The sequence below is a fragment of the Onychomys torridus genome, chromosome 21, assembly GCF_903995425.1.
Source record: "Onychomys torridus chromosome 21, mOncTor1.1, whole genome shotgun sequence".
Taxonomy (NCBI): domain Eukaryota; kingdom Metazoa; phylum Chordata; class Mammalia; order Rodentia; family Cricetidae; genus Onychomys; species Onychomys torridus.
In genome coordinates, this window is record NC_050463.1 from 4,557,378 (window position 1) to 4,577,520 (window position 20,143).

The 20,143-nt window shown below is 41.3% G+C and overlaps 1 protein-coding gene across 1 annotated transcript in view; it reads left to right on the plus strand.

The window, feature by feature from the left end:
• LOC118571901 (zinc finger protein 431-like) overlaps positions 1 to 15,155 on the plus strand; it is a 36,440-nt gene extending 21,285 nt beyond the window's left edge. The window contains exon 5 of the mRNA XM_036171233.1: positions 14,970 to 15,155. Coding sequence (XP_036027126.1) covers positions 14,970 to 15,155 — 186 coding nt within the window. The remainder of the gene's footprint in view (positions 1 to 14,969) is intronic.
• The last annotated feature ends 4,988 nt before the right edge of the window (positions 15,156 to 20,143 follow it).

A 20,143-nucleotide genomic window follows, 5' to 3' on the forward strand; every position in this document is an offset into this window, starting at 1 on the left:
TGGTGTAATCAGGGGGACACAATGGGGATTTTTGTCTGGGAGTAGGCATAGTTATCACACTGTATGGTTCCATGGTGATGGAAATTTTTTTCCAAGCATTTTGTTTAAAGAGACTGCTGTTGTATATATCCCCATTCTTCACTATAGCCTGCAAAAAATTTCTGCAGCAAAGGGAATAAGGAAACTTCATAACATAGTGATAATTATTTAAATGGAAAGTGAAATGATGCTGGAGAATTAAAATCTGCAATGTGGAAATGCTGGAACTTTGTCACCTAGGAGTCCATGCCAGGTACTAAATGGCTAAACCATCTCTCATCCCTCATCCCTTTCTATTTCTTTTAAGATTTATTTTATTATTGTTGCCTTTGTGAGTGCACATGCATTTATAGTTTAAAATCAGATGACAGCCTGTGTGACCCAGTTCTCCCTTTCTACCATTTAGGTCCTATGGACCAAAGCACATCCATCACTTTGACTGCAGGCACCTTTACCTGCTGAACCATGCCACAACATCCACTGAGCCCTGATCATGTTTATGTTAATTACTGTTTTGGGGTTTTGTTTTTAAAACAGGCTCTTCAAGTTCAGGATGACCTTCAGCTCATGACCTTTCTCCTTCCACCTCCAGTTACTGGGATGATAGGTTTCACTGCCATGCCTTGTTTATGCAGAGGCCTGGTGTGTGCTGAGCAATGGGAGCCATCTGAGGTGAAAGCGTTGATGTAGCCGAGTTGTTTATGCACTGTAGATGAACAGTCTTATTAAATAAGCAACACAGAGCCAATTGCAGAGTTAAAAGCCCAAGAGATCAGAGCAATAGCTAAAAGCTAAAAACCCTTTCTTAACTTCACTGCTGCTGCTGTCCTTCCTCTTAGCACAGAAGCCTACTTCCTGTGTGTCTGTCCTTTTGTTGACTTTCTGTTCTGCCTTCCTTCTCATTGGTTGTAAACCCAACCACATGACCTCCTTCTCACTGCCTGTCTATACAGACCTCCAGGTCTTCTAAGGTTGGTATTGAGATTAAAGTTGTGTGTCTCCATGCTGGCTATATCCTTGAACATACAGATATCTGCCTAGCTCTGCCTCCCAAGTACTGGGATTTAAGGCATGTGCCACCACCGCCCAGCTTCCGCTATGGCTTGCTATTAGCTCTGACCCCCCAGGCAACTTTGTTTATTAACATGCAAATAAAATCACATTTCAGTACAAAAAAAAAATATCATCATAATGCACAGGTCCACCTGAAACCCCATCCCCAAAACAAACAAAAAATGGAAACAAATAAAAACTTGTTAAAAGAAATTGTGTGTGTGTTTAGAGACAGAGTCTATCTTAGTTGCCTAGTCTGGTCTGGAACTCACACTATAGCCCTTGAATCCTGTCCCTTGGCCTCAGTTGCCTAAGTACATGGAGAACATGGCTGGATTTCTGATTAAGCAAGCCAGAGCACTGAGAGGCTTAACTATCCATTTGCGAACACACAGCTAGTAGCCAGAAGTGCATGACAAGATCAGAGTTCCTAGGCTCAGGTTGGAAATCAGAACCTTCCATGAAATGGAATACAATCAGTTCAGTGTGTAAGGATGGGAAGAGGCCCAGGATCTAATCCTCTTTGGGAATGAAATGTCCTGAGTGTCTTAGGTGGGCTATGGCCACAAGTGCAGTGTGAGGCATTGTTTATGAAGAGAGAGAGATACACAACTGAGGCCATGATCATGGCTTAGTTGCAGCTTCAGGGGCCTCATATAGAGGCTGAGTGAGCATACCAGAGCCAGAGCTGTGCCCAGAACTAGGAGAATGATGAAAAGGAGGCTTCCCTCCTGCTCACTGTGGGGGCACACTAAATTGAGATTACACAAAACTCAAAAACCTCCCAGGTGGCAAAGTATTGCAGAATCCTTCCACTTCTCACATGAGAAGCTCAGGCATAGGGGAAAAAAAGTAGGAGAATCTGGGCTAGTGCAGTTCTGGGTATTGATGCACCAACTGGTTATTGTAACCATGGTAACAAGTATAGTGCACTTACATCTCTGAATAACAGGCACAGGGAGGTGAAGCCACTCTCACAAAGTTACAAGGTAGTAAATGGGTCATAAGCCAGCATTCGAACCCAGTTTCCCATGTGTACCTTTATAAAGTTTTTAAGATTGCATGTATTTGTTAATGTAGGGATGAGGACACCATATGTGAACCCATTTTCTCCTTTAAACATGTGGATCCCAGGGAAGGATCTCAGGTAGAAAAACAGGCTTGGCAGCAAGTTCTTTACCCCCAGAATCGTTTCGCATGCCCCCAGTTGTATCATTTTGAGTGTGCTCTTTGTGTGAATTGCATATGTGGAGTTCATAGGTCAAAGGTGGGCATCCCATAAATTATATTGATATTATACTCCAAGTTGACTTTATGGATGATTGGCCATGGCAAGGCAACTCCAGACTCCAGAGTTCCCCAAGATGTATCAACAGGGACCATGACAACAGGGAGGGGAGTCGTGGTTGCTTTTTATGAATGGCCAAATACACAGAAGTATTTGCTGACCTGTAGACCAGACAGTGTCTGATTTCTGTGTAGTAGACAGAGCCTTGAGTAATTATAACATAACTTGTGTTTTTCATTGCAAGGGATCACATCCCCATAAATTCATAACTATATTAGCCACATATTGCTTTAATTTTCCTATTTGTCATTCTGGCCCTATACATTCAAGCCCTTTTGCACTTTGTTTCACCTGAGATCCAGTTCGAATCCCTAGAAGCTGAATATTTCCCTCCTCAAGAGTCCAATCTGGATACCAAGATTTGATGAATATCAAAGTATGATCTGGAATCCCTTCAAAGGTCATAAAATAATTATTACTTTGGATTTTCTCCTCCCCAACTATTGAGAAAATATGAGGAATATTTTCAACACCTGGGGTATACAAATACAAGTTCTGAATTGGGTTAGCACATGTCCTGAATCTGGGACCCTGTACAAAGTAGCTGAGTGAAGAGGTCCCTGGTTTTTCCCTGGCTCAGGGTGGCTGCTCCTGAAACCCCTGCCCCCTCCAGTGTACAACATTTGACAAAAAGCCTTTCTGCTAAAGGAGGCTTTGAGTGCAGCAGGCTGTCCTGACCAGCTCTGAGGAGGAGGAGGCACTGAGAGGCCAAATGACAGTCTTGCTGCAGAGAATCTAGTTACTACTGTCTCTATGGAGCACAGTCAGGAGATGGGCCATAGAGAAAACAGTCTCTATACAGAGAGGGATAGCTTGCTGGGTCCAGCCTGGACATGGTGCCTCAGAGACAGGTCCCTACTTCTCCCATTTATGACCACTGAAGGTGGGGTTTTGATTTATGTGCAGAGGTGTGTGGTTGTGTTTTGCTATAGATTCAGTTGAACAGGCTTAATGCTGTTGAGGACACAGCTCAGCCATTCAGTTTCCATCATTTACCTCTGCAAGCTGAAGCATGGTTGACCAAGTTCTCCACCCTGCAGGGTGATGACCAAGAATCCTCCCACACTGGGAGATCAGCCTGGGACCTTACGAATGGTGCTCTGCCAGCCCTATCACACCATGACTCCCTACACTCTCCCTGTGATTCCCATTACTCTGCAACACCTCACATGTTACAACGTCCAATATGCCACCTACATCAAAAGTATCTACCAAGGAATATAAGCTCACTGTGAAAGGGAAACAACCAGTGTAGAACATGGGGTGATGGCAGGAATGGGGCAGATTTGCTCAATAGACAGTTTGAGCTTCTGGACCCAAAACTCAGTTATGGCAATAAGCACGAGTACAGTAGAAAAGCCTATGGTTTTTACTACAGATATTAAAAAGGAAAGTCCCAGCCTTCTGGGTTGTGGAGAAGGTATGGCCAAGGCCAACATTGAACTGATGAATGCAGATTATTAAGGGACAGACAAAGTAACCATTTGCTATTGGGAAATGTCCTGCTGGAGGCCCCAATATCAAATTTGATCCAATCATTCCCTGTCAGCACCAAGACTTCCAGAGTTAGATTACACAATGTTTTATTAATTTAAATTTTTTAAATGCACTGGGCAGTAGTGATGCATGCCTTTAGTCCCAGCACTTGGGAGGCAGAGGCAGGCTCTGTGAGTTCAAAGCCAACCTGGTCTATAGAACAAGTTCCCAGACAGGCTACACAGAGATACACTGTCTCAAAAAACAAAAGAACAAATTTTTTAATGCTATTGAGAACACACGAAAGGTGCAGAGAGACATTGTATAATATAAAAATACTGCTGCATTAAATCAGCTTTTATATTTTAAGGATGTATTAACCTATGTGGGAGCCCATTCTCAGATTCCTCGTGGCTTTACCAATCAGGTCCTCATAGAGAGGATGATTGGACCATGGGCCTGAGTGCAGATGTCTGAGATGGTCTGCACTTGGCTGTGCTGGGGGGAAGGGCTTTTGCTCCACCTCTTGGCATCTCTATAAATACCCTGGGGCAGAGACAGTCAGGGCCCTTTGGAATAGGTTCCAGGCCCTCTCCAGGCTATCCTGTATTTTCTATCTGTTTATCTCCACAATCTAAATTCTTCTAACTAATATTTCCTGCTGCTCACACTCAAGAAAACTTTGGGTTGGTGGGTAAATGCCCCAAAGAATGGCGCCTGAACAGGGACTAAGGGGGAAAAAAAGGGACTAAAGACAAAAAAAGAGGGGACTGAAGATAAATCAACAGAGACTAAAGACAAAGTAATAGCAACTAAGGACAAAGGAAAATAATAGTTTTATTACAGAGATTTTAGTGAAAGTGCTGAGTCAGCCCTGCCAGTGGAAAAGGGGACGTGCCCTGTGTTATGGAATATAAATATAAATATGTATTATTAAGGGGCAGGGGTTTTATCCTTGAGAGAAAAGGAAAAACGGACTAGAAGGATGTCTGATGCTGCAGCGCAAAATTCTCTTCTGTCAAAATTTTCTATCTTCTATCCATTCCTCAATTTTTATCTGTGAAAAATAAGTACGAAGTATAGTGTAGTAATACAGTTTAGAAAAAATTTAGAAGTGTAAGATCGTGTAGAAAAAATACGGCAACTAGACAGAAAAACTTCAATTTTCTAACTTTGGGGGCCATGAACGCAAACTGGGAAAAAAAACTTTCTTTGAGCCTTACAGATAGTAAAAAAGCTCTTCTTTGAGATTATGGAGAAGAAAAAGTTTCCTATGGAAGCTTTTGACCTGGGGACAGCTGAAATGCTAAGTCCAAGTGGCAGGAGAAAGTATTTTCTCCCTGAGGCAAAAATGGGGGTGTAAAAAGCCAAAAAGTTTAAAGTTCAGAGGTTTTGGGAAAAGTTGGTCTTTCTCTCTTGGGGAAAAAAAAATTCTTAAACTAAAAGTTTTTCTTGGAAAATTTAGGGAACAAAATCTCTCTAAAAAGCCTTAATCCTTCTCACACTAAAAGCTCTCTTAAAAACAAACAATGAAGGACAAAAATTAGAATCACCTGAAGATATTAGTATGGGAATCACCTGTGATTAGGTCTAAGGGAAAACAGCAAACCTCTTAAGACAGCAAAACCTCTCTAGGTTCGTTCTTTCAAGCTTTAAAAATCCTCCCTGCAATGCAGGAAGCAGGGATGGAGTTCCTAAAAACCTCTCTTCTAAACTAGTTTCTCAAGCTAGTAAAAGACAGTGGGTCAAAGTCCCCTGAGGGAAACCCTCTGGCTAGTGTAGATTAAGAGCCACAAAGAGCCCAATAGGGCAGGAAACTGTTTACCTGAGAAAAGCAAAAAGCCAAGCTTTTCAGTTACAGCTGAGCAAAGGCATCAAGGGTTTTCTTTGAGCCAATGAGAAGGTGCTCCTACTTGCCCTATGCAAAGATCCTTTGAAGCAATGCAAACTCTGTTAGCATTGTGTCCTCACTTCTGACCAAAAACCCAGAGGCAACTGAGTTGGAGTGCATTTTGGGGATACTAGGCTTCCTGCAGTTGCAAACTTCCTGGAGCACAGAGCTGAGGCAGGAAGGTGCAGGACCCAGGGGAAGATTGCTATTGAACAAACAAAGCTAAAGCCTGTGGGAACAGCACAGTTGTCCACTTTCCTACAAGTCCCGGGTTGATAGGTCCACAGCTGCAAAAAGAGATCTGAGAAAAGCTTTCCTATCAGAGAAAAGACCTTTCTGGGAAAGCTATAAAGCTGAACTGTGTCTGAAGCAATTGTGCTGCCAAGTTAGAACACTGGGGAAAGAGCCCAGCCAGGGCAGAATGGCGAACTAACAAAGAGTGAAGTTCTTTTCTATCAGAGAAAGCATCTTTTTGAGCAAAGCTTTCTTTCAACTGACTCCCGGAAGTGCAGCCCTGAGGGGTTGATTGCTTCTGGTGGATAATCTGAGAGCAGGGACAAACAAATACAACCCACTTGGGGACTGGGCTAGGTACAAGGCCTGAGGGAAAAACGCCTGTCCTAACGCTAGTTTAGAGATGGCAATAAACCTCCCTTGCTAAACTTGATTTATGACCACAAACCTCACAGACCTCCAAAACAGAAATGGACTAAAGCCCCTACCTTTAGAAGCAAAAAAGCTGTCACTGTGGCATTGGGAAATGTTTCTGGTGCAGAAGGGATAAACTGAGACCAAATTGGGAACTGTCTGGGAGAAAGACTCTGAACAAACAGAGAAGGGACATACCCCTCCCCAGAAAATGCATGACCTCAAAAAGCTGCTAGAATTTGAGGCACATTGGGGGGAGGGGGAAAAAAAGCCCCTATCTCCAAAGGCTGCTAGTAGAGGAACAGAGCAGCCTGAGATATCTGAAGCTCTGCGTGTGTGTGTGTGGGGGGGGGGGGGGGGGGGGGGGGAGAGATAAAGATCAGTGGGAGCAAATGTCTCTGAAGGAGCTATGGAAAGGGTCTCTTGTAAGTGCTTTTGTTTTTTACTGACTGCCTAAGGCAAACACAAGCCCCAAGGGAAGTTGATAAAAGGAATGCCAGCCTCAATTCCTGCTAACAAGGTCGGGGCAGTTCTGGGTCAGCATCCAATAAAGCAAAGACACCTGTTGAAGCCAGCTGAGGAGAGAACAGAAATCTCTCAATCCCCCATAGTTGAAAATGTAAAACACTTGGTTCAAATCTCTTGTTGCAAAAACAAAAACTTCATAAGAAAATCTAGTAAAAGTACCAGAAGTTGACTCCCAGGCATAAAAAGAACTATGGGAAATGAAGTCCAAAAGCTAGCACTTAACAGCAAGCTGATGAAGAGAAATGCATTCTGGGAAATGTAGTTTTCTCAGCTAAAGATGGCGATACTGTCCAAAAATTGCCTTTTCAGCTCAGAAAGAAGTTTCTTCTCAAAGCAATGCTAGAAAACTTACTCTTACCTCTTGAGAACTCAGATCAGACAAAAAGCTACCTATAAAAGCAAAAAATCAACATTAAAATCCTTAAGAAAGCAAGAGAAAGCAGTACATAAGCTGAACATTGTTTTAGATATGTAGAAACTTATGGGAAAATAAAGTTCTTTGCCTTTTGAATGAACAGCCGGCAATGAATGATTACTTTGCAAATCTAATAAGGAGACAAGGAAACAGGCATTCAAAGAAATGACTGCTTTATAGATGGAAAAAAAAACTTCAGAAAAATATGTCTTAAAAAAATAGTTGCTTCACCTGAAAGTTCCTTATAAGAAATCAATGCTAAGTATTACAGCTGCTAATAATAACATCAGGAGATAAAGCTAATGAAGTGAAAATATTAAATCCTGAAAATGCTTTTTCTCAAAGTAAGCTAATGAAGGATATGTTTCATCAAAGGACATCTATATTCTTGACTCCTTTGAATAGTAACAGTTCTGGTGAAAATATTGGAACAACAATCAAGTCAAAATGTTTCAACAAATTCAAGATGCTATTCACAAAAGAAAGCTGCCATTAGAGCTCACTTCAATCTTCCTGGTCCTTTAGCTGAGGGTAATGCAGTCACTGATAAGTTAACAAAGATAGTAGCATTATCCCAAGTGGAAATGGCTCAACAGTCGCATGCTCTTCATCAAAATAGCAAAAGCTAAGGAAGCAATTCAATCTTACCAAAGAAGCAGCTCATCAAATAGTTAAACAATGTGGGGTATGTCCAAAATATTTTCCTGTCCCTCACTTAGGGGAAACCCTCGACGTATTCTTCCTAATCATCTATGCCAAATGGATATTACTCATATTGCAGAATTTGGCAAATTAAGATATATACATGTGACCATTGACACTTATTCAAGATTTTTAATGGCTAATGCACAACCTGGGGAAGCTACAAAACATGTAATTATGCACTGCTTGAAGTGTTTTTTATATATGGGTGTACCAAAAATTATTAAACTGATAATGGTTCTAGATACAGTAGTAAGGCATTTCAACGATATTGTACCCAATGGGAAATCATACATAAAACAGGTATTCCTTATAATCCTCAGGGACAAGGTATTATAGAAAGGGTTCGTAGCAGTCTTAAAATACAACTTCAAAAAATAAATCATGCTCTTTTTGTTCTGAACTTTTTGAATAAGGATGTCTGTGAGCAGTCTGCCGCAGATAGATTTTGGCACAGTGGCACCCAAACAGCTTTTGCTCAAGTGAAATGGAAAGATCTCTGTTGGGAATTATGGAAGGGTCTCAATCCTGTGTTATTATGGGGTTGAGGACATGTTTGTATCTTTTCACAGGAGGAGAAGGAAGCTTGGTGGTTACTGGAGCATTTGGTAAGGAGCATGGAGCTAAGGAAGGCCAGCTCCAATGACGTTCCTATAAAGGAACCAGAATGAAAGTGGTTCGATTAGCCTTTCTGAGGTTTTGTCACTGATTGATGTAAACAGTGAGGAAATAGAGTTTGGAGCTGTGCTGCTTTGGGCTTTAGTAGCTCCTTTAGAAAAATACTTTATATCACCTAAGAGCTGTGCAGTAGTTTTGTGATGAGCTTTACAGTAGCTAAATATGGGAATTTCACCCTCAACATGAAGTGAAGATTTTTGGTAGAACAAACCAAAAGTACTGCTGTAATAGAAATGTTTGTCTGAATTGAAGCACTTAGGGGAGCTATTAAGAATTTGGGTGAAGGGCCAGCCTCTAGGTAAAAACAGTTTACCTCTGACAGTGCATCTCCGCCAGTTCTGGAATGGCTGAGAGAACTCAGCAACTTTGAAGTATGGCTTCATCCCCTAGCAACAAATATCACAACTTTATAATGACAACACTCACTGAATCCTAGTGTGGTATAGCAAAGCTGACTATAAACTCTAAACTTTAGAAATGATGTATGTACTTCCTGTCTAGTTAAGAGAATCTTTCTAATAGAGATAGTGATAATAATTAAGAGTAAGAAGTAGAAAAAGATGAAAAGATATGTGAGTTTGTAGAAATTATTCTGTCTTGTTAGATCTGTGTTAAAAAAATCTTTAGGTGTTTGCTAAGTTAGATATATGCTAATGGTAGCCCTATATAAGTTTGTAAAATAGATCTATAGAGTTCCTTTAAGAATATAAGCTTGCAAGAAGTATCTAAGGTAGTCTTAAGACATGTAGTAATAAGATTATAAGAAGTCAAGATGCTAGTTGTAAATGTCAGTTTAAATAAGAATTTATAGTGTAAGTTTAAATAAAAGTATAAGAAGTAAATAAGTAAAGATTCTAGTTGTAAAAAATGAAAATAAGTAGTAAATAAGAAATGTATTTGCTAAAGTAGTTCTATAGTTTCCTTAAGAAATATAAATAAGTAGATGTTAATATGTTATATGTGAAAGTTTTTTGTGTTTTTTTTTTAAGATTTATTTATTATGTATACAGCATGTTTGACTGCAGGCCAGAAGAGGGCACCAGATGGTTGTGAGCTACCATGTGGTTGCTGGCAATTGAACTCAGGACCTCTGGAAGAGGAGTCAGTGCTCATCTCTCCAGCCCCTATATGTGAGTTTGTAAAAAGTATAAATATTGAGTGTGAATCTATGCTTAATGTATATGGTGAAAGAACCTGAGACACAGAAGGTAGTGTCCTAGTAGACTGCAAAGTAGGCAGTCTGGATGGTTTCAAAAACTCCAGAGGCAGCTAAGAAGCTAAGAATGGCGGACGCCAGAACCAGTACAACAAGGCATCCGCAGCTGGAAAACCAATGCAACACAGAAAAACCTGAGCTAACATAAAAAATGGTGTGGTTTAGAATACTACTGTAACTAGAAAGAGCTCTGGTTGTGAAAACAAAAGTTGCAGAGAGGCTTGTTTGAACTAAAATTGTTAACTGCAAAAAGTTTTGATTGTAAAACATCTCTTTATATTTGAAAGTTGAAGTCTGATATCAGAATTTATTTTTTTGAACTTTTTGAATTTAAAATAATGAGATAAAACTACAAAAATATGTTGGTTATAGATTTCTTTATATTTGGAAGGTTCATACCAGAATTCATTATTTGAATTTTGGGACTTAAGAAATGAAATGAACAATAGAGATTTTATCGCAATGGGACAATTTTGAGTTTACTTATAGTAATGACCTAGGAACTGTTTACTGGAATTGGGTTAAAAATGGAACTGTTTAAATAAAGAAATTTATTGTTTCTAACTAGACTAAAGGTGCAGTTTTGTGTATGCATATATGCTTTATTAACTGGTGATTCATGAATTATTTTATGGAACTGTTTATGTAAAAATGGAATTACTTATGGAACTGGTTTTGTGTACTGTTTAAATGGAAAAATTTGAGTTTTCTAAGTAGGCTTGAGATTTTGTTTTAAAAAATTATAAGGAAAAGAGGGAAATAATATTCCATAGTGTATTTAATTTAAAAAATATTTTTTGTTGTTTGAGTGGACTAATTTCATGTTTTGTTAGTAAGAAATGCAAATGGGATATACTAAGAGACTACTTTTAAAGTGTAAAGAGTTTTATTAAGAAACTGCTTTTGGATGTTTTCAAAGCATTAATGGTTAGATTGAGAATACTGCATTTCAATATGGGTTTATAGGAATTGTGTAAGTTTGGGTTCCTCTAACTAGGTTTGAGATTTTGTTTTAAAAAATTATAAAGAAAAGGAGGAGTTATGAGTGAATTAAGGTTGAATGTATGTTTGCAGAAATTATGTTTAACCTGTTGATATTTATGCATCCTGGTTTTGTGGAGTTAAGGAAAGATTTAAGTATGATGTTAATACATCAGAAGTTTTTCCTGTTTTGTTAGCAAGAAAATTCAAATGATTCTATTAAGAGTTAAAGTTGTAAGACTGAGAAAATTGTTAACTATATATAGCACCATTTATGTTAATTCAAATGGTTAAGAGTTTGCTTTGAGTTGTAAGATTGGGAGAATTGTGACTATGTGTAGCAATATTTATGTTAACTTGTTACTGGTAATGATGATATAAGGGATTTTTAAGTTTGCAATTACATTAAGTGTTTTTGGTTTAGAAAGGGCTGGATGCAGCTAAAGACCTAATCCAAAAGAGAAATGCCATCTTTATCATTCTCTACTCCCATAGTAGGTGGTATAACAGCTATGCAGATTGCTGTATGCTATTAATAACGAAAAAATTATTTTTTTATATATTAAGAAAGGGAGACCTTTGGGTGCCTGTTCTCAGGTTCCTGGTGGCTTTAGCCAGCAGGTCCTCATAGAGAGGATGATTAGGACCATGGGCATGAATGCAGGAGTCTGAGGTGGTCTGCACTTGGCTATGCTGGGAGGAGATCTTTTGCTCCACCTCTTGGTGTCTCTATAAATACCCTGGGGCAGAGACAGTCAGGGCCCTTTGGAATAGGTTCCAGGCCCTCTCAAGGCTATCCTGTATTTTCTATCTGCTTATCTCCACAATCTAAATTCTTCTATATAATATTTCCTGCTGCTTGCACTCAAGAAAACTCTGGGAAACTGTGGGGTTTGTGGGTAAATGCCCCGCAAACCTAGAATGGAAACTGGAATATGTGTTCCATTGGGCAAGAGATTATGCCTTTGTTTTCACAATAGAAGAAAAGTGGTAGATACCATTGAGATTCATAAAGATTATATTCAAACAGGAAGGACCTGCTGAATAAGGAGAAGTAATAGTTCATCAGACAGCTTGGTCATTCATTCCAAACTAATGTATAAAGACTAACGAATGCCTCTCATTTTATCAGGCAAAAAATAAATAAATAAATAAATAAGAAAACAAAATGATATTATGGAATGATAATTTACCAAAGGCACACTTGCCTTACTGGCATGAAATGAAAAAAGGGATTTCTTATACCATATGTCTTAATTCCATGTTAAAATATTCAACTGTAGATTGTCATGTGGCCCGTGCCATTTTGGACATCAGCTTTTGAATTTTCTTCTTAAATAAAATGGATATTATTATTGTTCTCTGTTAAAAGTTACAGTTAAAAGATTTAGATTTTTAAAGTAAACTCAAAGGGTTTCTATAGCTCAAACTTGTTTTCTAAATCTCTAAGAGTTGGTGTGATTTGAAGCTAAGATATTTGAGCAGAACAGTGATAGCCCATGCCTCTCATCCCTGCAGAAACAGACAGATCTTCTAAATTCTAAATATGGTGATAGTTCATGCCTTTAATCCCACCACCCAGGGACAAAAGTCAGATACAGCTTCTAATTGTTGTTTGCACACTACAGAAATCAGATAACAGTATTTACAGGTTATTGTAATAAACCCTCTACAGAATTACTAGATAGGCAGCTAATTTCCAGTGTGGGCAGAAACAAAGAGCAGTTTTCATGGATTCCATTAAGCTCTTCTCTGTGCATGCAATGGTGACCATTCTTTAGCCAGATGATAACCTAGTTGTGGCTATCATTGGTGAATTGGCAACTAGGTGCTCTTCATAAAAAAAAAAAAAAAAAAAAAAAAGGAATCCACCTATGTTTACCTTTTGAATTCTATTGCAAACACTTTCCATGTAAGGAGAATAAAAATCTTCTTTTTGAGAAACAAATCTGGACATTTTGTGGGGCTTGGAGAACCTGATAGGAAGGTTAACTATCCTATGGTCATCTGGGTGCCCCTTACAATGATGGATTGGATGTCTTCAAAGGCAGAGTCTTTATCATGGAAGGAAAGATATTATGGTAGGACTGGTACATATCAGAATTCCTTAGTGACTGGGGTGTGGTAGCAAAAGGGTCTGTGCCTTCCTGCACAGAAGAAATAGCTCAATTGCCTAATGTGCTCACCCCTCCTCTATGAGAGGCAACTATTGAACTGCAGGGACCAACAGAATGGTCACATTATTTATCTAAGGCATGGTTTACTGATGGCTCATAAACCATGGGTATAAGACACACAGCTAAGGAAGGTCAAAGGAATACCTGCAGTTCATGAGGCCTGTGCAGTAGCATAGTTACATGGTAATCAAAATGGAAAACCACTCACTGGCAGATAAATGGCAACGATATCTGGTCATGGGAGGCATAAATGGAAATGGCAGCACCCAGCAAAATATAGTAAAGCCTTGAAATTTTATATATCTCATACAGTAAAGACAGATGAAATGTCTGAAAATAATGAAATAGTGGGCAAATTGGTGTCATGTTTAATTAAGACTAGAATATTAAAATTTGTCAGAGAACAAATTCAGATTAAATCAGCAAAAATGATAAATTACACTAAAAAAGAATGAAAATGTAGAACCAAATTAAGCCTAGAAATCCCTATGAGATTATTCTATTATTCTAACTATTCTAAGGAATCCATAGCAAGGTAGTGGCTCACACCTTTAATCCCAGCACTTGGGAGGCAAATGCCTTTAATCCCAACAATTGGGTGATTTGAGGCTTGAGATTTAGCTCAGTGGTAGAGCGCTTGCCTGGCAAGGCCCTGGGTTTGGTCCTCAGCTCCACAACAAAAAGAAAAGAGGGGGGGGGGGGTTAAGGTGATTTAAATGTAAAAGCCCTTTGCAAAAGGAAGACTAAAATTCAAGGTGAATGTTGTTGCAGAATATTCCTTTACTCTGTGTGAAGATGTTTCACTGTAATTGGTTTAATAAAGATCTGATTGGTCCTCAGCTGGGCAAGAAGGAGTTAGGCAGGACTTTTGGGGACAGAGAGATCCCAGGAAAAAGAAAGGTGGGGTCTCAAGTCAAGCAGCGAGGGAGGAAGACATGCAGGAGAAGAGGTAAAAATCACGAGTCATGTGGCAACAAGATGTAGAACAAAATGAACAAGATGGACAAAAATAAGTTAATATAAATTATAAGAGCTAGTTAGAAACAAGCCTAAGATATAGGCCTAATTTTCATAATTAATAATAAGTCTCTATGCCATTTTGTGTGAGCTGGTCACCCAAGACAAATCCAGCAACAGAGTGTCCATAGTGATATAAAAATAAATACACTTAAACCTTGAATTTATAGATGAAGAGAAATGAGAATATAAGTATATTAATTCACACATACTAATGCGGCGAGCCCCGGCCAGCGGGGAAGAAAGCCACGACACAAGGATTCTTCTCCAATCACGGTTTTATTGAAGCGCTGCTTGGTTGAGGGAGAGCTGGAGGTGAGGGGCCCCGACCACGGCAGTTGACGGGCTTTTATGCAGGATGTGGGCGTGCTCTGCTGGCCTGATACACTAGGCAGCCTTGGATTGGTGCATTGCTGTTGCTGGGTGGATTTGAGTGGGAGAGCCGATGTGGTAAACAACCCAGGGCTCCACCCTGGGAGGAAGTCAGCGCCATCTTGTAATGGCGGACGGAGTTTCGGGAAACCGGCCGTCACAGTTCCCCCTTTTTGTTTAGTAATGGAGAATAGAGGACTTATTCCCGTTCAGGTCCCCACCTCATGATGTGTGGACCGATCAAGGGAGGCCTAGGGCTAGATAAGCACTCCTTCTCCGGTGCAATGGAACAAACCCCTCGGAGGTGCAAAGGCAGTGCATTAGCCCAATAACTCTGAAGACCATCTACAATCCCACTGGGTGCAATGGCACAAATGCCTCCAGGTGCAAGGGCATTGTATTAGGCTTCTTTGAGCATGCTTATCCAGGCTTGGGGAGAACTGCCTGCTTCCAACGCTGCCAGCGCTCTAGCAATTGCAATCTTCTCCAGCCTGCGACTTCGGGCTAAGCGGCACAGCAAGAACAACACCAACACAAATCCCGCTAAGATTACCGCGCCCTTGTGGCAACACTTTCCATTGAAATCTAGCATCAGGTTCTTCATGATTGGTTGAGGGGACAGTGAATGCAAACCGCTCTCTATCTCTAGGATGCAGTGGTATGGAAAAGAAACAATCTTTGATGTCTACAATTATCACCTCCCAGTTCCGGGGTATGGCAGTTAACAGAGGCAAGCCCCTTTGTATAGGTCCCATAATTTGCATTTGGTTATTTATGGCTCTCAAGTCATGGAGCAACCTCCACTTTCCTGACTTCTTTTTAATAACAAATATGGGAGAATTCCAAGGTGAGACAGAGGGCTCAATATGTCCCAAGGATAGTTGTTCCTGAACTAGTTCTTTGGCTGCTTTGAGTTTCTCCGAAGAAAGGGGCCACTGAGGCACCCAAACAGCTGACTCAGTTTTCCAAGGAATCTGTATCTGCAGACCCTCAGCGGCCCCTATGAAAAACCCAGTCCTTTTCTGTCAAGTTTTGTTTCAGTGCTTACTGGCTCAGGGCAGCCCTGTAACCGGGCTCCTAAACCTCGTCCTGGCATAAATCCTTGTTGTCTCATAAGGTTTTGACTTGTTTGAGAATAATCATTCGTAAGAATGAGGCTCATTTGTTGCTGTATATCTCTGCCCCACAAGTTTATGGGTAACTCGACCACAAAGGGTTGAAATGTCCCCTTTTGGTCCTCTGCTTCCCATTGAAGTGTTTTTGCACTGATCTCAGGAGTTTGTTGATACCCCAGACCTTGTAATGATTGGGAAGCTTGTTGTAAAGGCCAGTTAGACGGCCAGCTCTGCTTATTCATGACACTCCGGTCAGCACCGGTGTCTATCAGTCCTGAAAAAACTTTATCTTTTATTGTCAATTGAAGCATAGGTCGATTATTGAGATCTAAAGACAGGCAGGCAAAATCTACTCCGGTAGAACCAAATCTCTTCTCTCCCCTAATTTGACTTTTAGCAGGGAATCTATCATGATTAGACTTTAACACTAGCAACTGAGCAATGCGATCTCCGGGTGCTATGGAAATGATACCTAGCGGAGAGTGGCACATGGCTTTGATGACCCCTGTATAGTCAGGGTCCACTACTCCTGGCAAAACCATCAGACCCCTAAGTGTGCTAGATGAGCGGCCAATTATCAATCCTACTGTTCCCTTATCCAAAGGTCCTTGCATGTCTGTTTCCACTGCCTGTATTCCCATTCTTGGAGTTAGTACCAATCCGGAGGTGGCACGGAGGTCCAACCCTGCGGAGCCTGCGGTTGCTCTCCTGATGTTGGGGGAGGCCGCATGTTGGGACCTTGGATTGCCCCATATGCTTTCGGGCCCTGGGGACGGGGGCCCCGCATCCCGTTTTTTGGACCTGCTGTTGCTGTATTTGTTCCAATTGGTTGGCCATTAATATCTTTAACTGACCTGCATTCATTTGCCCAGTGTTTTCCCTTTTTACATCTGGGACATGTACCAGGCATCCTTGGGGCGTTGGCAGCCGGCTTATTGCCTTGTCTACAGTCCTTTTTTAAATGTCCGGTCATGCCACATTTGAAACATGCACCAGGATTTCTTCCACCGCGAGTAGCTGCCAAGACGGCAGCTGCAAGGCCAGCGTTAGTCAACGGTCCACCAATCTCCCTGCATGCTTTCAACCATGCTTCTAACCCTTTCCCTTTCCATGGGGTGATAGCTCTTCTGCATTCTTTTGTGGCCTGTTCATACACTAGCTGTTGTACAAGCGGCATAGCGGTCTCAGCGTCCCCAAAAATCTTTCCTGCTGCCTCCATCATGCGAGCCACAAAATCGGAAAAAGGCTCATTAGGTCCTTGTATAATCTTAGTTAAATTTCCAGACACCTCTCCTCTTTTAGGGAGCGTCCTCCAAGCTCTTAAATGTATCTGATTTATTTGAGTATAAACCTCCAGTGGAAATGCTGTTTGATTTGCTGTCCACTGTCCCTGTCCTAGTAGCATGTCTGCATTCCAATGAGGTTGTTGATTTTGAGCATTAAGTCTAGCTTGGACCTGGGCGGCATCAGTAACTATAGATTTAAAATCAAGATACTGCCCTGTGCTTAAACAGGCTCGCGCAATTTCTGTCCAATCGGAGGGGGTCATGGCTTGAGCGGTCAGCCGCTGCAATAGAGTCAGAGTGTATGCAGCGTTAGGTCCATAACTTCGAGCTGCTTCTACCAGATCTTTCAACTGCTTATACGGAATTGGCTCATGATATCTTCCCGTTTGTGGGTCTTCAAATACCGGAAATGCTGATGCTAACCGGGACCATGTTTTTCCTTGTATGAAATGGCAGCCATTAGCGGAAGCAACATAAGGAGGAGGAGTCTGTTTTGGAGCTCCTGAACTACTGTACCCTAGTGGGCCATATCTGTCTTGCTCGTATCGAGCTGCTTCCTCCTCTAGGTCTTCCTCATCTATCTCAGAGATCTCTTCCTCTGAAGTCTCTTCCTCTAAGAGCCGCATGGCGGCAAATTCATCCAGCATCGGATATAGCGGTGCTGAAGGTTCTACATGCTTAGATTTTTCTTCCCCTTTTCTTTCTGGGGATTTCCTTTTATCTTCCTTTTTCCTTTTCATCCTCTGCTTATGACTGTCCTCCTGTTTTTCTTTTATACCCCCTTCTCCACTTTCAGCCTCTGACATGCTATCTTGGTGATCTGTTAGTGCTCTACCCCCTTGTTTTATGGCTTCCATACCTTCTCCCCCTTGTAGACAAGAGTGGATTAGTCTCCGCCAGAAACAGCAGAGCAACACAATGATCACCAAAAACACAAAAATGACTGCAAGCAAAGGAGGGTTAATTCCTCCAATTATATATGTCATACCTGAGGACACTTACCCGACGTCGGCCGCTTTCTGTGTGGAGTTCTGAATCCTTCTTCGGCCCCTCACCGGTGTCTGCTGAATGCGAGAGGTTCCCGGGTTTCGGCACCAGCTGCGGCGAGCCCCGGCCAGCGGGGAAGAAAGCCACGACACAAGGATTCTTCTCCAATCACGGTTTTATTGAAGCGCTGCTTGGTTGAGGGAGAGCTGGAGGTGAGGGGCCCCGACCACGGCAGTTGACGGGCTTTTATGCAGGATGTGGGCGTGCTCTGCTGGCCTGATACACTAGGCAGCCTTGGATTGGTGCATTGCTGTTGCTGGGTGGATTTGAGTGGGAGAGCCGATGTGGTAAACAACCCAGGGCTCCACCCTGGGAGGAAGTCAGCGCCATCTTGTAATGGCGGACGGAGTTTCGGGAAACCGGCCGTCACATACTAAGGTATATTTAGTTTCTAAATTTCAAAGAGAATTTATTTTTAATCTAAAGATAATATTTTTTTTGTTGTCCAAAACCATTTTGCCCTCGGAAAGATATAACTTGCTGGAAAAGCTACCCCACAGAGTTAGATTTGGGGCAGGGTAATAATACAGCCTGTTCTCAGATTTGGCCAACATTCCATCTTTTCATATCACAACCTTCAATGCCCCAGTACCAGGAGAAACTAGTCATAGATGATTACTGTGGTAATTTGAAAGAAAATGCCCCCCAAAGAGTGGTACCATTGAGAGTTATGGCTTTGTTGGAATAGGTGTGGTCTTGTTAGAGAAAATGCATCATCGTGGAGGTGGTCTTGAGGTCTCATGTGCTCAAGATACAGTCCACTGTCTGAGACCATTTCCTGTTCCTTATGATCAAGATTTAGACAGCACCATGTGTGCCTGAACAATGTCATGCTCTCTACCATGATGATAATGGACTGAAACCTCTGAAACTGTAAGCATCCACCTCAATTAAATGTTTTCCTTTATGACAGGTGGAGCAGTCATGGTATGTCTTCACAGAAATAGAAGCCCTAAGTATGACAATTATGTCACCCCTTATCATCATTTATTATCAACAGAAGTCCGGGATGTTAAGATTCAAGCCTGGGACAAATGACTGAGGAATCTAGTTAGCATATCAAAGCTGCACCAGTCACCATGTTCTCCCATCATTTTTCAGTCCCTACTTACTACAGGGTATGGCTGGGATACTCTGCCCTCTACCCTGAACTCTCCAGCTTAGGGACTAGGCTACACTTCCCCCAGAGGGTCTTCCCTATATAATTCATACATTTAGTCACACAACCCTTTTGGACCTTTGGCCTCCTGGCTGCTCCATGTGGTTCCCCTCTTTCCTTTCCTCCACTCTCCTCACATGACCCAGGTCAGTCTGCTAATGTCCACTGGGGACACTCAGATATCCCTGCCTCTGACTATGCTCTCCCATATACTTAGGATAAACTTGCTCCTCCACCATACCTAGGAGCAGTCATGACCTTTCCTGTCCTTTTTATTTTTTTAATTCAAGCATACCCAATGATACAGTTCAAAATTACGAACTTTGCTCTGTTAGTTTATTTACTACGGAAATTAAGTATTCATTTAGGCATTAACTAAAGGATCAGGAGAAGAGAACATTCTTCATGTAATGTATGACTAATGCCTCTGAAAATTTAAATAGCATTGGCTTTGTACTTTAAGTCCTGGTTGTGATTGTTTTGTTCTAGAAGTTGAACTTGTTTTCATTTTTTCCTCCCATGAGGGGATGACTGCTATTGAGTTATTCCTGCTCTTGGGGGAAAAGAAAAATAATCTCTCATCATGGGTCTTTAAAACTGAGTTACTCCCAGTATGAGGGAAAGGAACAGCAACAATGACAACAGAAAACATTTAAACAAAAGCTAAGGGAACATACAGCAAGAAAGTTCTGGACCATCTGAGCTAGCTCATACTGAAGCAATGGAGCCCTGACAGCTCTGGTGGCCCTGGGCAGAAAGGCTGGGAGTCCATTCTGACTGCCCTGCCATGATAGTCCTGCAGAAAATTCTCTCTCTCCATTTAAAAAAAAAAAAACGATTTGACATGGACTTTATTCCCAGAGTCCAGCTTCAGTGGAGTGCAGGTCCAAAAGAGGAGGTGTGGAGTTAGGGAGGAAGGAGACTGACAGGATCTGAGGGTGAATCAGGATGGCTGCTGCTTTATAACAGAAGGCTACACATTTTATACTCTACCA